Source organism: Crotalus tigris, unplaced genomic scaffold (genome assembly GCF_016545835.1).
Source record: "Crotalus tigris isolate CLP2741 ecotype Arizona unplaced genomic scaffold, ASM1654583v1 scf7180000018371.15429387391:27106975, whole genome shotgun sequence".
Lineage (NCBI taxonomy): Eukaryota > Metazoa > Chordata > Lepidosauria > Squamata > Viperidae > Crotalus > Crotalus tigris.
Genome location: NW_024096970.1, coordinates 21,218,995 through 21,236,591, shown reverse-complemented (window position 1 = coordinate 21,236,591; position 17,597 = coordinate 21,218,995). Strand labels below are relative to the sequence as shown.

At 35.7% G+C, this 17,597-nt stretch overlaps 1 protein-coding gene across 3 annotated transcripts in view; it reads right to left on the bottom strand.

Moving 5' to 3' along the window:
- LTBP2 (latent transforming growth factor beta binding protein 2) overlaps window positions 1-17,597 on the bottom strand; it is a 134,894-nt gene that overhangs the window by 100,565 nt on the left and 16,732 nt on the right. For all 3 annotated transcript variants that reach the window (XM_039351740.1, XM_039351741.1, XM_039351742.1), the window contains exon 3: window positions 10,716-10,947. In XM_039351740.1, the coding sequence (XP_039207674.1) occupies window positions 10,716-10,947 (232 nt within the window). The remainder of the gene's footprint in view (window positions 1-10,715; window positions 10,948-17,597) is intronic.

The window sequence follows — 17,597 nt, the reverse complement described above, 5'->3', positions numbered from 1 at the left end:
CTGTCATTCCATTCTTCCTTTACATAGTTGCCTTCTGAGAACTTAGTTTACTGTGAATAGTAATTTTTCCCTAAGAGAATGGCAGGTCACAAAAAATATACAAAAATTGCTAGGTAGTGAGAATGAATTTCTGTTGCTTCATTTTGAGCAATCCATAACCAGAACAGATCCTAATTTGGCATATTACCAGGCAACCATTTCAAAACTCTTTGCCAAAAAGTCTGATTATTCTGGGCTCAAAAAACAAAACAAACCACTTGAACAAAAAACAAATACTGATCACTAGTGGCAATTATGCAAGTCAAATCAAATGAATTGGCTCTGAATATAAGAGGGTCACTACTATGTCTGTGCACGGGGTAACATATTCACAAGGAAAGTTCCATTGTTCCCCAATTCTCTCATCTGTTTCCAAAGATGAACGATCCCTTCAGAGTTGGCTCATCCTATATGAATTTGGAGTGCATTCTCATTCCTGACTTTGGCACTGATCACTATAGAAATATAGCCAAGAAAGGGCTCAGCCAAAGAAATAAAACAGAATATACAACCCATGAAAGTCATCAGTGAAAGAAGCCTTACAAAGAATGAACGCCCATTAGCAAATTTGTCTTTTTAAGATTAAAAAAATATATATATTTAGGGTGCTTGGCTTTTTGTGACAGTTGAGCCACAACATGAAGTATACCTTCTCCACTCCCAAGGCCAAGTGCTTCAATGCATATTAATGCATGCTGTCTATCACAACAGATCCTTACAGAGCATAGTTTGTTTCGATTCAACACATGCTAAGCTTCTTTCTTTCTTAAGTTTTTTAGCTCCATTTGGTCCTGCTGGTTCCTCTTTCCTCTGGTGGAGAATAGTGGCAAGATTTCCAGACTGCTTTGTTTCTAAGCACCTCAACTACTCTCTTATTTTTCAACATCCTAAATAAAGTAGTTTGGAATTTCCAAAGAAGCCAAAACCTAATGAGATTAAGCAGGTTTTATGCAAGACACACAAGCCCCCCCCCCCCAGGGAGCAAGTTACTCTACATAGTTCCCTTTTTAATGGCATCTTTATATTCATTGAGCCAAAGTTCTTTCCCTCTACATATACCTTTCAGGTATCAAATCCAGTTCTGATCTACGTCTAAAAGAATTTCAAACGTGGAACTAAGGTTTGAAGAACTACTTGGACATCATTTATTGGTAAATTACATTGATTATTTTAATCTAATGGTTTGAAACAGAATTAGGTAAATTGTGCTTATATCTTAGGGACCATTCTAAGAGAATTCTCAAGACATTTACATTAGTAAGCTATAATTTCCTGATCCTTCATTCAGTAATTAAGTAATAATTCAAATTCATTCCTTGACTTGATTTATCTGACAACATGAATCCTATGCAATAGAGTAAGTTTAATAAACTGGAATGTGAATTAGCTATTTGCTCATCTACACAGCCTCTTCCCTCTTCCATTTGAAGTGTGAGCAAGCAAAATATTATATTTTTAATTAATCATAGCATTTTATATAGTTCAGATTGGATATTTATATTTTAGAGCTTCAGGATAGCCCAGAATATTTAAATTATGGTTTGGAATTGGTGTAATATCCTAATCCATTCTATAACTTGTAAGCATAGTTTCCAATTTCATTCAAACTGGGAAACTATGGGAAGTAGAGGTATTCTGCTCCAAGTAGATAATTTATAGGAGTTGAAATTCTATACTTCTGAGGAAAATACCTACATTGGGGAAATCACATGTTATGATATTCACACAATGTGCTAAACTCTAACCTAGTTTCACTTTGACTTAATGTGCTGTGTGAATTCAACAAATCACCATTAAAACAAGCCATGGCATATATGAAACCCATTACTGTCAATCAGTCCTTATCATTAGGAGTTTTCTTCTAATTTTAACTCAAACTTTCTGTTTTTAGCAGTTTCTATCCACTGTTTTATGTGTTTCATCTTCTAACTAATAGCTGCTCATATAGCTAAAGACAATTATCATTTGTCATCTTCTATTCTCTAAGCTAAACATGTCCAATCTTTTCAAATATTCCTCAAGGAATTTGTTTCCAGATAATTTAACACCCTGGGATGTCACCTCTTGATATTTCTATTTCGCTTATATTCCTCTTAAAAGAACAGAGAAACATACTGCCAATGTTCTCAATAAACTCAAGAAGTGGAAGTCTTCCTAGGATCAATACTGTGAGACAACAGTGCTTAAATATAAACTCTATCAGTTGCACTAAAACCTTTGTCTGGAATGTCAATAATCATTATTATATATTTTAAAAATACACAATGTATTTTAAAAATGTGTTATTCATTTCTTATTAGAATCATACTCCCAAAATGCACTGCAAAACTATACAGCATAATTTACATTACAGTGTATTAAAAGCATAAACTACCAACATATCAACCTAGAAAGTTGTAACATTAAAATATTTTTAATGAGAACTGCAACAAGAAACATAGTAGTATAGATTTAATTAAAACAAGTAAGATTTTAGCTGTTTTGAGAATTTACAAGGTTTGTAAAAAGAAAATGAAAATTCCAGAGTTATGCACCAGTACTGACAATGTTCTCTCTCAGATTCCCACATAATTAATTATTTTGCTGGTGCTTGTCCCTCCCCTACTTATGCTACTTATATTATTCCATTACTACTCTTTTACAGGAAGTTCTGACAGTAGCACAAGAACTTACAGTTCACTAGTGGATATAATTTTTTTTGAGACCGTTTCCACGTAATGTAAATGACTTTACTTAAACATCCACAAGCATGAATTATAGCTGGTCTTTTCATAATAATTTGTGCAATTGGTTTCAATTTTTGTTTTAGGAAGTATACAACTTAATACGGAGAACATGTAAGCGCTAGATTTTAACTTCTCTGATCAGAGTTATATGTAAAATCAATCCAACCACCTAAACAAGATTCAACACAGAAGAAGAAAAATGTCTGTGTTTTTTGTTTCACGTTTCAATGAAACATTTATTCTATCAGGAACTCCAAAATAATTTTCCGATGGTTAATTTGGCTAAACGTTCACAAACAGTAGAGTATGTTAGCCAAAGTTATATTGAGAAACCACTGCCTTGGTCTCCAAAGTACAAATTGTTCTTGGATTATCTTCTTCCATTGTTTATTTTACACACTGAACATAAACATAATTTTCTCCCTTTTTTTAAATGTTCCCATAAACCTTTCTTACAGTTTGCTATAGCACCTACTAAAAAACTTTAATAGCAATCAGAAAAACCTCTTTTAAACATGTACAAATAAAATAATGGTATCCAATCTAGTGTTATCATCTTTTCCTGAGACAGCTATAATATATTAACTGCATAACATTCTTACCTCACCATTCACTCCTCCATGGCTGCACCTTTGAAATTCATTTTTTTTAAAGTTTGGGTGATAAAATTAGGTGCCACATTATTATGAGAAAGCCTAGAATTGTATGGCAGTATACAGGTAGAGCTAAAGTGAAAGGTAAACTGGCAGCACTTCCTGGATGAATTGAACAACAATAAGAGGCAATTGACTTATCTGTTACACATATGAGTCCAGTTACCATACTTCAATGTTAAAGAGACATGTTTTACTTGCAAATTCCTCCCAAATTAAGTTGGCATCTCCAGTTAAAAGAACTTCAGGGGAAAAGGCTGAAAAGAACTCATTCAAGCTATTATACAGAATAGCCTTCAAATCAGTTTTGACTCCTGGTAAATGCCTGGACTAATGTCTGAAAAACTTTCAGACATGGTTTGCAGTTGCCTCCTTCTTAGGGCTGACAGAGGATGACTGACCCAAACTCAGTTGGTTTTCATGTGTAAGGCAGAACTAGAATTCAGTCTCCTGATTTCTAGCCTAGTGCCTTAACCACTACATCAGATTGGATCATGTCATGTCATGTCATCAGTTAGAGTTAACATTATTGAGTTAGATGGATCAACCATTCTAATAATATCTAAATATATTCCTGCATTATGAATAAATGTATTTGTGAAGCATATATTTGGACAGTCAATAGTTTTCTGTTGTTTGGAACAGAATACTATTCAATATCAAAGTTGTCTGTGCATTAGATTTGAACATCTTTCATTCTTAGACACAATTAATTAACACATGCAAAAGAAAGGTTGTTTTTAAAGTCACAAATCACTATTATCAAACAATGATGAAATTCGAAGAATTAACTCCCACACCCAAAATGTCTAGATAGATATCCATTAAGATTGAGTTTAGATCAATTTTTGTCAGGCATGAACAACCAGACTCACAAATGTAGATTTCAAACTAGCTACATTATTGTTCTATGCCAATTTCATAGGAATCTTCCCTGACTGGCAGCTTTCACCTGGGAAAGATTAGATAAGGCCCAAAGGCATTCAGATGGAGCCAGACCTTACCCTCTTGTAATGAGTCCAGGCTAATTCCCCGCTTGAGTCCTCCTCCCAACTGCTATCTCCAAAAGCTTTCTTCAATCTGGAGCTATTCAGATTTGTTGGGTTGGCTTCACCTCCCATAATTCCTAATTAATATCAGGGGCAGGGACCATCAGAGGTAGATTATAGATAGATGGGTGTGTTTCTATACCATTTTCTGATATTCTGAAGTAACTCAAACGGAGATCTCTAGAATACCATGGCACCAGGCCTAGCAAAATGAATTGGCCAAATCTTAAGTCTAGTTTAATGAAAAGAATGACTAGGGGTAACATGATAACAGTGTTACAATATCTAAGGGCCTGTCACAAAGAAGAGGGAGTCAACCTATTCTCCAAAGCACTTGCAGGGAGGGCAAGAAGCAATGGATGAAAACCAATCAAGGAGAGAACCAACCTAAAACTAAAGAGAAATTTCCTGACAGTTAGAACATTAATCATTAGAACGATTTTGCCTCCAGAAGTTGAAGGGTCCTCCAACACCGGAGGTTTTTAAGAAGAATTTGGACAAGAAGAGAGTGTCTGAAATGGTATATGGTAGTCCTCAACTTACAACAGTTCATTTAATGACTGTTCAAAGTTACAATGGCACTGAAAACAATGACTTATGACCATTTTTCACACTTATGACTGTTGCAGCAGCCCCATGGTCATGTGATCAAAATTCAGATGCTTGGCAATTGATTCACATTTATGACATTTGCAGTATCCTGGGGCTATGGATCACCTTTTGTGACCTTCTGGCAAGCAAACTCAATCCTCTTAACAACCATGCTACTAACTTAACAACTGCAGTGATTCACTTAACAAATGTGGTAAAAAAGGTTGTAAAATGAAGCAAATCTCATTTAAGAACTGTATCACTTAGCAACAGAATGTTTGCCCTCAGTTAAGGTCATAAGACAAGGACTACCTGTATTCTGTTAAGTTTAGTTTTTTAGTACACCTCTAAATTTTAGATATAGGTGGGTCCACCCACTGTGAAATGTTTCCAAGGCCAGAGTCAAAGAACAGCATACTGTAAGTGAGCAATCGTTCACAGCTCATGAAGTTTAATCAGACACTCATAGGAAGCTCTGAATAGGATGTCAACAAAGGTTCATTCTCCCTTCATGGAATTATTGAGAAACAAACTCTTTTTAATACTAGATAATGTCAATGATCGTGAAGTAAAATTTCAAGCTTTCTGTTATTCATTTTTAAGCCCAGACAATATAGACTAATTTAATTTAGGAGACAAAAGATGGGTATTGACTGAAATAGCTTGTGTCAAGCTTTCCATCAGGTTTGAGACAATTTCTGCTTCACTGACAGATTGTTTGATCTTTCTCATTAAAGGTTACAAAAAGAAATTTATTATTAAAGCACTAGTAATTTCATTTGGAAATATATACTCTATGGATCTGTAAATATTTTTTAAAGAAAGCATGTAACCATGATAGCCTCCTGACAACCAATAACCTAAAGTAGAGAAATAGACAGCCAGACCCTCTTGGTCTTTTCTTCTTCAGTCTTTGAAGTGGTCATTAAATGGCCTGGCAGAACATACAGAGATCACTCTTCAAGCTGGCACAAGGAGTATCTCAACACACACACACACACAGACACACACACACACACACACACACACACACTGGAGTTAATTGCACACATAGTCTACCAATCTTGGTAAATGAAACAGTCTCTCAATGCCCTCCTGTACTTCAAAGCCTCACTTGTCCCTTTGTATTTCAAAAGGATACATCTGATTTTGCTTAGAGGGGCAATTGTTTTCCAGACAGTTAAGGATTTGGGACACAAATTTTCCCTTGTGTCTTTTATTCTAGACAGTGGCTGTCCACTAAAGGAAACTCTGACGTTTTTAACAAGGAAGTCTTGGCCTTCCTCCTGGAATGGCCTCACATTCTGCTGAGGTTTGGACAGACCACAAGAAGCTGGAACATCTACAAACTTCACAGAAAGTCACACATCAATTCAAGTGGGCACAATTTCCCCCATATTTTAATGTTCATATCATCTGTACCCTTAGTTATATGTGATCTTTTATGTAAGCCTCAATATTTTCTTCCCTGTGATCTGCTTTCCTTTTCTATCTTGCAATTAGAATATTCCACCCCCTTTTACTAGCACCTTCTGTTGGTGAAACTGGATGCTGAAAAACATACTCCTAACTTCACTAAATAAATTTGCATAGAGTAATAGCAAAACACATGTTTTGGATAAGTGTTCAGACAGACGGTCTTCAGGGATATCTTCTGATTTATCCTTTCCCGTTTCTAGGAATGGAGAGAATTCTATTACTATGGCTAATTATATATTCTCCCTTTCCTAAGAAAAGTACTGAATCTCTACTATGATTGTAAAATTATGGAGAATTTAAGAACTATCCACCTTCTCAGGGATATTGGTGGTCTCACACCAAGAAGATGTCAAAATCTACGCATCTTCTTGTCACATCGGCTACTGTGTCAAGTCTGTAACCACTAAACCAACTAGTCTCTTACATCACTTGAATGATAAAAAGAGATGCAATAATTTTGAACCTTGATTTCAATATAAATAGGGCCCAGTTTTGCTACAAAGCAAACAACTGAAATTCTGTAATAATGGCTTTATAATTGCTGTATAATAAATCTACTTAACTGAGAGTTTGTGGCCTTGGAATCTGATCTGATTTCATTTGAATTAGCAAAGTTACACTCTTGATATCTATCCTCAGCTGCAGTTATCTCACACTCTCAGTGACTTAATATTGTCCAACTAGGATCCATTTCTCTTCTGAGGGATGGTAAATGCAAAATAGGAATTAAGAACTTTGTCTTTCTCATCATTCACCATTGTCACTTTATGTGTTACCTTTTGATCTGCAAACAATAGATATAAATGATGTTTCATATAGAGACCTAGCACCATGAAAGGCTGTGCAAAATTGTTTGTAAATTTGTGTAGTTTGAAATTCCAACCAGAAACCACAAAAGCATTTAACTATCATCTTTTTAAATGTAATATTATGATTGATTGTGTAAAATATATCTTAAATGTTAAGGTATGCTATGGAAGCAGTAAATGGGTGATTAAAAATAGTTGACTTTAGCATAAATAATATTGTTTTAATATAGAATTAATAATAGTAATAATTCCTATAGAAAGAAATCTTTATATTATACTGAAAGTTTTCTAATCATATCTTGCTTCATGTAGTGTATGGAGAAGTTTTCTGAAGGATATAGGTACAGTATGCAAAAAGGGAATATTTATTGGGTCATTTAGGATTAAAAATTTATCTAGAATTGAGTCTAAATCCTATCACTGTGAGGGAGAAATGTGATTGCACGAGGCTATTCAGGATATTAGCCATGAGTAGTGGCAAAAAAAATCTGCATATATAAAATGGTAATCATGTCTTGTAATGAGTTTTTGCAAGGAAAAATCATGAAGATGGGTCACATAATTGTAGGATGTTTAAGCTATAAAATCCTAATCAAATAAGTGGGGCACTGAAATGAAAATGACTGAGCAAAGGTCAACTGTAGTTTTGAAGCATATATTAACCAAGTAAATAAAGAAGAACAGAAATAAGTAGAAACTCTGGTAGCAAAAATATAATATAACAAATCACCAGTTCCTAATAGTATCTACCCAAAAGCTTAAAAGCAAAAATATAGAAATGCTGACCTTCAGACATATGTAATTTATTCTTCAAATCAGACTCTGTGCTAGAAGACTGGAAAATAGCCAATATGACACCAATTTTAAAAAGAAACCCAATGGGAAATTATACTCAGGCTGGCTTGATATTTCTTTTGGACATATTGGTGGGAACAGAGGAAAAAAGTAAGAAATATATATATTAATAAATATTGCTGAAAGAAAAATTAGCATGGACTTTTGTACAGATAAACCCTACCTGACAAATCTTTTTTGAGAAAACACACAAATGAAACAAGACATATTTGAACTTTCAGAAAGGGATTCACAGAGTTCATCAAAGATCTTAAGTAAATTTAGCAGTCATGGAATAAGAGGGACTGTCCTTTAAAAACACAGAATGCAGATTAAAATAAATGGACAATTTTCTGCATGGAGAAATATAAGAAGTGGAGTCACTGAAGGATCTTTTGGGGGATCTATGCTTTTTAACTTGCTCATAAATTATCTTGATATAGGAAAGCATAATGAGATACAGTAGACACATTTTGTGGATTCTACCAAACATTCTGCATGATGAAAATTAGAAGTATCTCCTTAAAATGGTCAGATATCACCCAAAACATATGTTGTCAGTGCTGACACTAATCCTCATATTCTCTCTAAAAGTGACACAAATGTAACCAATAAGTTTTTTATGCCATTTCTTTAGGCCATTCCCTCATCTCATCCTTATCCAACAGCTGAAGCAGATTAAAGTTGTTCCAGATTCAAAGCAGACTATTCCTCTTCTACCAATATCATAGATAACAGTCTACCATGCTTCATGATGGATATGGCTGATGATGCAGTCAAGGTGAGAGAATCCGATTCCTACAGGTTACTTTAGATTGTTGCAGACACGCCCCCTTCCATCCAGCTAAATGTAATCCTTGACTTATGACTAAAAGTGAGCCCAAAATTTCCATTGCTAAACAAGGCACTTGTTAAGTGAGTTTTGCTCCATTTTACAACCAGTTTTACACAGCTATTAAGTGAATCATCAGGTCGTTAAGGGAATTTGATTTCCCCCACAGACTTTGTTTGTTGGAAGCCAGCTCGGAAGATTACAAATGGTTATCACATGAGCCCGGGACAGTCATAAATACATGCCAGTTGCCAAGTGTCCAAATTTTGATCATGTGACCATGCTGATACACAAGGGTCATAAATGTGAAAAGCAGTCATAAGTTACTTTTTCAGTACCTTTGTAACTTCAGATGGTTTTAAGTCGAGGACTACTGTATTAAACCCTTCCCCCCCCAAATGTGTATCAAGATAGCCCAGACCCGTAGTGGTGAACCTGTGGCATGCAGAGCCCTCTCTGTGGACACGCGCACCATTGCCCCAGTCCTAGGCCTTCAGCTGGGTTTATAAAACCTTTTCGCTTTAGGCCTCCACTGCTGTGTGCAAAAAAAAAAGGTTCAATCAATCAATTTCAACTTCTCACGGGAAAAAAAATATCGCAAAGTTGGAATTGATTGATTGAACTTTTTAGTCCCACCCAGTCTGCCGTTAACTACTGCAGCCACACCCACCAATTGGCCACACTCACCCAATAGGTCACGCCCACCCGGCACCTGACAATACATAAATGGGTTTTGGGTTACAGTTTGGGCACTCGGTCTCTAAAAGGTTTGCCATCACTGGCCCAGACCCTTGGCCTCGACAAAAGTGTCTGCCTGAATAATTCTTGACCTGAACTTTCCAAAGTGCTTGTCAGGACCCTATCTCTACTTTTTATATATCCAGATGAAACACTGTTTTGAAAGAATGTTAGACTCATTTTTCTTACATTTAAAAAATGTACATCTAAAGCTATACTGGGGAGGTAATGGAATTGAATGACTGGCACTTTTCGCTGCAGGTTTTTTTTTTTTTTTTGAAAGACACAATCATAAAAGCACTATTAAACCAAGTTTTAAAATCTTTTTTTCCCAAACATGGAATAAGATTGAAAGAAAAAGAACAGGAGGTACCATGGGAACTAAGAGCTGTAGTTTATATATTTACTATTGATAATTTCTGATTAACCATTCAGTTTTAAATTTTACTCATGTCCTAAACCAGATATCTATTCTCCCCACAATAATAACAGCGATACCAAAAATATCTTCACATTTTAGTAATTGTTATCTGCTTCCTTCCTAAACTCACCATGCAGCAGTCATGAGTCACTGAAAGCTCTCATCTTTGACTGAGACCTAGGGAATGATAGCAGTTCATTTTATATATGACTGCTTTCTTACTGTTTAGAATAAAAATGCAGAGAAAATGCAGAAAAAGTACCTAGAAAAAAAATTAGCAGCAGATTTGAGGTAGTGGATTTTCTAAGGCAGTAATAGCAACACAGCTTTACTATCAATCCAACTTACATATCCTAGGCAGACATATTTCAAGAGGGATCTCTTAGTCCACGTATCTTTAGAGCTGGTGAGTGTGTGTAGATGCATCTTTCTTGTTTTCCACATTTGCTCTAGAATGGAGCTACTGTAGCTGTCCTTCCACTGCATTACTGTTAAACTTACAAAAAGGGAATAATCGTTGTTGCATATACCTGGGGTAACTTACCCAGCTGCTAGCTTTTGTATGATAGATAGCTGTGGCTCTCTTTGTTCTGCACTGTTTATTCTCTTTAGAAGGGAACCTGCCGGAGACTGAAAGGCAGTTGCAAGGCCAGGAGGATGATACTCTTCTTCTGGAATCACCTCTTCGCATCTGAGACCTCTGAAGCCTGAGCGGCAAATGCAAAGCTGGGGACGGCTACAGGATCCCTTGTTCTGGCATGGAGGATCACATACAGCTAAGGAAATAATAAGAAGAATGAATAGAAACAGACATCCCCAGTGTTGTATGTCTGTATCACCCATAAGCAGCACTTATTTATCCCACTTCCATGGGATAAATACAGACAGTCTAAAAAAAGTTAGTACTTTTTCAAAATGATCTGACTATATAAAAATTGCAAATAATATTGCATTTGTAAGTAACAGGTGAAGACAATTGCTTTAGATTAATCCCACTTTAAGAAAAAAATATATATTGAGATAATCTGTGTTTACATATTTCACAGAAATAATTTTTTTCTTTGCTTCCAATAATCTTTGGTTACTGTTCCATTCAAAGAAGGCCATTTGTCCAAGATCTAACAATCCAATATAAAAATTTAATATGAAATATCAAAAGTCATTTCAAGAATTTGCATACGCAATTCCTACTGGAGTTATTAACCTATAGACTTAAGCATCCTTAGTTGAAAAGATTTAGTTTTTTTTGTTACCTGACATCTAAATGAATGAAGAAGAAAGCTGGGATATAGCCAGTGAAACAAAAGAGTAATTAGATATATAAATGATTAGCCACTTGTTTAACAAAAGATTAAAAGGGCAAAGAATTTCTTGGTCTTTAGGCTCTGCTAAAATTTACCATCTGTTTAGAAAAGACTTTTTTTTAGGATTTTAAAAGCAAAGAGCAGCATTTGAAATATCATTAAAGCAGTGTGAATGGTTAAAGGCCCATATCTGAAATAGCAGTTATACTATTCCCAGAAATATTTCTCTAATGAGAGAAAGAGGCTGCTGTTTCTGGCCTTGTCTGTTGTTTATAAGCACTGTTCTGCTTCTGGGACAGTGAGACAATCCTTCATCTTTTATTAAAGAACACTGAGTCAGTTTTCTGGAGCAATCACATTAACAAGACAAAAGATGGCTTTGGGTAAATAATGTACAATTTTGTTGTCATTGAACAGCTAAGAATGTCCTAATCTCCCCCCCCCCTTTTTTTCAGCACCGTTTGTAGCTCATAACATAAAGTACTATGTCTAAAGCATGCTGGGGAGCAATGTCCAATAAATCAGAAACTTTGACTTCTAGTTCTGGAAGTATAACTCCTGAGTAATATTTCAGAACTGGGGATGGAGAGCAGATATTTTCACAACAAACGTTGAAGTACCTTTGAAGGTATTTTGGTATTAACCACTCAGACTGATCATTCTTTTACTAGGCAGATCAATGGTTAAGACATTCAAGATGATCAGTATTTCATCAAATTGGAATTGGGAGATATTATTCTGATGACATATTGACTGGGAGCTTTGAGTAGTGATATCATGTAATGTCATATAACCTCCAACAGTTATAATTTGAATGTGGGTGATAGATTGAACTTAAGAAAAGAACCAGATAAAAGCTTACCTGATCAATCTTAAAAAAACTCATTCCCATACTCTTCCATCTTAAGAAAACAGAATCTACCTGAACCATTTGAGAAAGTGTCTTTCTTGTGTATGATCCTTTAAATAAGCAGAAATTTTTGCCATTTCTGCAAAACTAGATACTTTAAATATCCATTCTTCTAAAGTAGGCAAAGAATCTTTCTTCCAATATAGACCTACTAGTAACCTTGCTGCAGTTAATAAATTCAACATCAAAGTAGTTTCTTTTTCATTTAATTCAACAAAAATACCAAGTAAAAATAGTTGAGGAGTAAACTTTATCTTCTTTCTAAAAATCTTTTGAATGTTCCACCAAATCATAATCAAAAAAGCCTTTACTTTTTTACAATTCCACCAAATATGAAAGTATGTCGCATCATTATTGCCACATCTCCAACATTTGGGCTGTATGTTGGAATACATACAAGATAATTTTTTAGGATCTAAATGCCATCTATAAAAAATTTTATAAAAATTTTCTCTCAAATTTTGAGCTTGTGTAAATTTAACATTTCTTATCCAAATTATCTCCCATAAATCCAATGAGATCGGCTCCTGTATATTCTGAGCCCATTTAATCATACAATCTTTAACCAATTCTGTTTCCGAATCTAATAAAACATTATATATTCTTTTTATATGAGCCGGACCTTGGTTTTTAATCTGAATAACCAATTATCTATCTTCTAGTGTTATTCCCTCTTTCTTGTCTACAGCCCATCTATCCATTATTTGTAAATATTGAAACCATGACTGTAGAATATTTTGCTGCCTTAATACATCTAGGGATTTCAAATGCCAATTCGAACCAGAACAAATTAACAATTCTTTATATGAAATTTTATCAAAATTTGTCCCCTTAGAGGTTCCCTCAATTGCATATCTGGGAATCCCCCAGATAGGTATTTTATAATTTAATCTATAATAATACTTCTTCCAAACACGAAGTAAGGCATTCCTCAAAATATGTGATTTAAAAGTCCGATCAACTTTCTTATTAAAAATTAAATATGCATGATATATTACTGTATGGGGAAGGTGGATAGATTATATTATAGATTATATTCAGAAAAAATATGGAATTAAAAAGTTTTATTTATTTTATGAATGAATATCAAATATTATAGAGAATTGTTTTATAAGTTATGGAGTTAAAGGTTAATTATGATATTTTTTTTTCTTTCTCTCTTTTTTTTTAATTATTATAATTTTCTTTTTCTTTTTTTTCTTAACCCTGTATTCTGCTCTGGGAAGTGAAGGGAGGGGGGGTGGGGGTGGGAGGGAGGGAGGGTAAGGGGGGGGGTTCTCTATTTTAAAATTTTATTGTATTTTTATAAATGATTGTATGTTTTAAAAAATAAAAAATTTTAGTATTTATGTTAAAAAAAAAAAACCATTTGAGAAAGTGGAGTGTCTAAATATTTTATCAGGATTTTCTTGGCTGATTTACCGTACTCAAAATTCTCAAAGTTATAGGTGGTTATGTTGGGGGAAAAGGCTTAAGATGTCCTAAAATGCATTACCAAAGGCCACTGTTTGATAAAGGAAACACAATACATACAGACTGAGGAACTCAAGGCAGTTTCTGGCAACAAAAGTTCTGCCTAAATTTAAGAAACTCTTATTCAGAGATTTTATTTTACTGCTGAACTTTATTTACAGATGTTGCACCAGAGAATCTCAGCTGGCATTAAGAGAATCGACTTTGGTGGAGTGGTTTGATGACATTTTAATACATACATAACTGAGAAATACAATATGTCGCATTCTTCCTTGAACAGTGGGATATTCTGCATAATCAAGTCTTTTTGTAAAAAACACACTGGGGACCTATCTCTGCAAGAATCCTTTTATCTGCAAATTTACAGATTGAGAAGGTAGTTGACAGGTCTATAGCAAGAGCAATACTCCTCTCCCCTAATCATTTATATTACCCCAAATCTCTTGGAAACTTTCACACTCAAATACAAACTGTCATCTTCAACTCTTGCTCCTGCTTTTCTAGAATGTTGACTATTAGCATTTTAAGATAGTTTAAATATTAAAATTTTATTTAAATTAGAGAAAATTTGAAATGAATAAAGTTGAAGGTCGTTTTTGTTTTATATATGTTTGATGCACTTTTGGTCACATTTTAACTTGTCCAGTTATTCCTCTCCCCCTTTCCCCTTTATGTTAGTTTGTATTTTAATACTTGTTTATGAAATATAATACAAATATTTGTAAAAATACTTTTCTTGCTCCTGCTTTCTGCACAAGTCAACTGCATAGAACAGGGGTCTTCAATCTTGGCCCTTTTATGACTTGTGGACTTCAACTCCCAGAATTCCTCAGCAGGGTGCCTGGCTGAGGAATTCTGAGAGTTGAAGTCCATAAGTCATAAAAGGGCCAGGTTTGAAGACCCCTGGAATAGAATATTGACCCATCTAGAGCAAGAACTGGCCAAGTAAAGCAGCAGAACAGAAACATCCAACTTAGCTATATACTCTAGCACAGAAACTAGAGTTAATCCAACTTTTTGATCATTTGCAATGTAATAAAGTCTGTAAGTCTTGGTCTGATTTTGGAAGTTCTTCCAAAGGAAGCAACAGATATTACCTCATATTTGCTCTTAAGTATGGTTACAAATCCTTAACACATACTTTAGTAAAGCATCGTAAGAAGTCCTCCCATCATGTATGTTACGATCTGAAGATCCTAAGTTCTTCACATTGAAACAAGTAATTTATAAATCAACACATTTCATAGTCACTCTCTCAGAATACAGTTTCCTCATTTTTCCTCCTGCTTGTGATGTTTCAGTGGCAAAGAATAATTATTATCACTACAGATACTCCTCAACTTGTAACAACTGTCGTGCTTAGTCACAGAAATTTTGTGCTCAATTGTGGTTGTAAGTCAAGGACTACCTGTACAGTGAATTCTGAATTAGCATTTCATTTAAAAAAATAATTAATTTTGCTTAGAAAACAAATCAAACTACAGATATAGGATGAGGAAAGAAATATATGACTTGGCAATAGATTAATAAAATATAAAGTAAAACAGAAAGAAAAAGACAGTAGTTAAAATTTAAAAATATTACAGTAGAATTAACAGACTTATTAAAAAGGTCTAAGAACAAATCAATACTCCAACAAGTATTGTATATACTAAGGTAAACAAAAATAATTTGGCCTACAGGTAGTCCTTGATAAACAAAATGAAGACCAAAATTTCAGTTGTTAAGCAAGACATCATGTGACCACTTCGTTCAAGGATTGCAATCCCAGCATTTCCAATGGAGATCATTAAACAATCTTCCAGGTTGATAAGAAGATGGAATCCCAAGTGAAGAGTGTACAGGTACTTCAAGAAGGTGGAGGAAGTTCTTCGAGGCCCAGTGCAGGCTGTGTGTGAGTTGGGGGGTACGACAGAGTTTTGTAAAGTTGCCATGGCCTGAGAAGCTTCGACCTGCTCTGTACCCTGCTAGGACCCAGGAGGCTTCAGCCTGCTCCTTCACCAGGCCTGAGAGGCTTTGGTATGCTCACTGTGTGATCTGGAAAAGGAAACTTCTGAAGCACCAAGAGAATGGAGCCTGTTTTTAAAATGGTGTGAGACAGTTTCAGTAAAAAGGCTCTGCCTTGCATAGGATGGTTGCACCTGTTAATAGCTGGAGAAGAATGCTCAGAAAAGTCAGAAATAAGCAACCATTTAGAAACTCCAGCTCATACCATGCTTTCTTCTGCTACTTATATTTTACTTTATATTTCTCTCCTTTCTTCTCTTTTATGAATCTATTCCTGAAGTCATATATTGAGAGAACTACCTGTGACAGGTATGCTTAATCAGCTAAGCATTTTCTGAAATGATTTCATAGGAATCTGTACACCAAGCGCCTGAACCTACTTTTTTATTCATTATAAGGAGCTATGTCCATTTTCCCCATGTAGGTAATCTTCAATTATCCTCTGGCATCTTGGTTGTCATTTGAAGCAATTGTTAAGTGAGAAATCACATAACCACGACTGTGCTTTCCTTTTCCCCACTCTTCCTCCCTTTGGAATACTCCCAAGAGGGCAGGAATAGCAATAGCACTTAGACTTATATACCACTTGCTTTACAGCTCTCTCTAAGCCAGTGGTTCTCAACCTGTGGGTCGGGACCCCATTTGGGGTCAAACAACCATTTCACGGGGGTCACCAAACAATGCAGTCCGCCATTTTTTCCCCCTTTTATTTTATTGGCTTTTGAAAGCCAATAGAATAGACTCTTGAATAGAGTCTAATTCTATTGGCTTTCAAAAGCCAATAGGAATTGTCCAGGCTGTCTCTGCCCTGCTGAGCCCGCCAAAAGTCCCATTCTGCAAACGGTGCTGCACCAGTTGAGTAGTCCTCGACTTACGACCGGTAGAGTAGTCCTCGACTTACAACCGGTTGGGGGTCGTGACATTAAAAAGGTTTAGAACCACTGCTCTAAGCAGTTTACAGAGTCAGCATATTGCCCCCATAGAATAGAGGGTCCTCATTTTACTGACCTCAGAAGGATGGAAGGCTGCTTGAGCCACTGAGAATCGAACTGCTGAACTGATGGCAGTCAGCAGAATTAGCCTGCAATACTGCAGTTTAACCACTGCACCATCATGCTCTATATAGAACAGGGGTCTTCAAACTTGGCCCTTTTATGACTTGTGGACTTCAACTCCCACAATTCCTCAGCCAATCATGCTGGCTGAGGAATTCTGGGAGTTGAAGGCCACAAGTCATAAAAGGGCCAGGTTTGAAGACCCCTGATATAGAGAGTACCTGCTGGTGCTCCTGCTTGTAACTGACAGAACTAATCAGTTTCATACTTTCCTTTTCCTTTGCTTTCTAACCACTCCCCTACTCTTTGGAAGGCTCACCAGGGTACTGAGATAATTAGCAAGAAGAGAATGTTTGTTGGAAAGGAAGGGATTACAAGAGACTAAACAGGCATACAATGGGGAATATACATATATTCTGGAATATACAAAAGGAATTTGGTGGCACCAGCAGCTCAAAGTGCACTACAGAAAGAGCTTGTGTACCCACTTGGTGTCTTTTAATTCCTTCCCCTCCAATCTCTCTGTTCTGTGAAAGGAGGGGAGAAAAAAACCAGGTCAGGCATAGGAGACTTTGCCTACAGAGATTGGTTGAGGTTGTATTTCCCCCCCCCCCCCCCACTCATTTAAGCAATCTCTCTGTTCTATGGGGAGGGAAAGGGGAGGAGGAAAGAAGTTT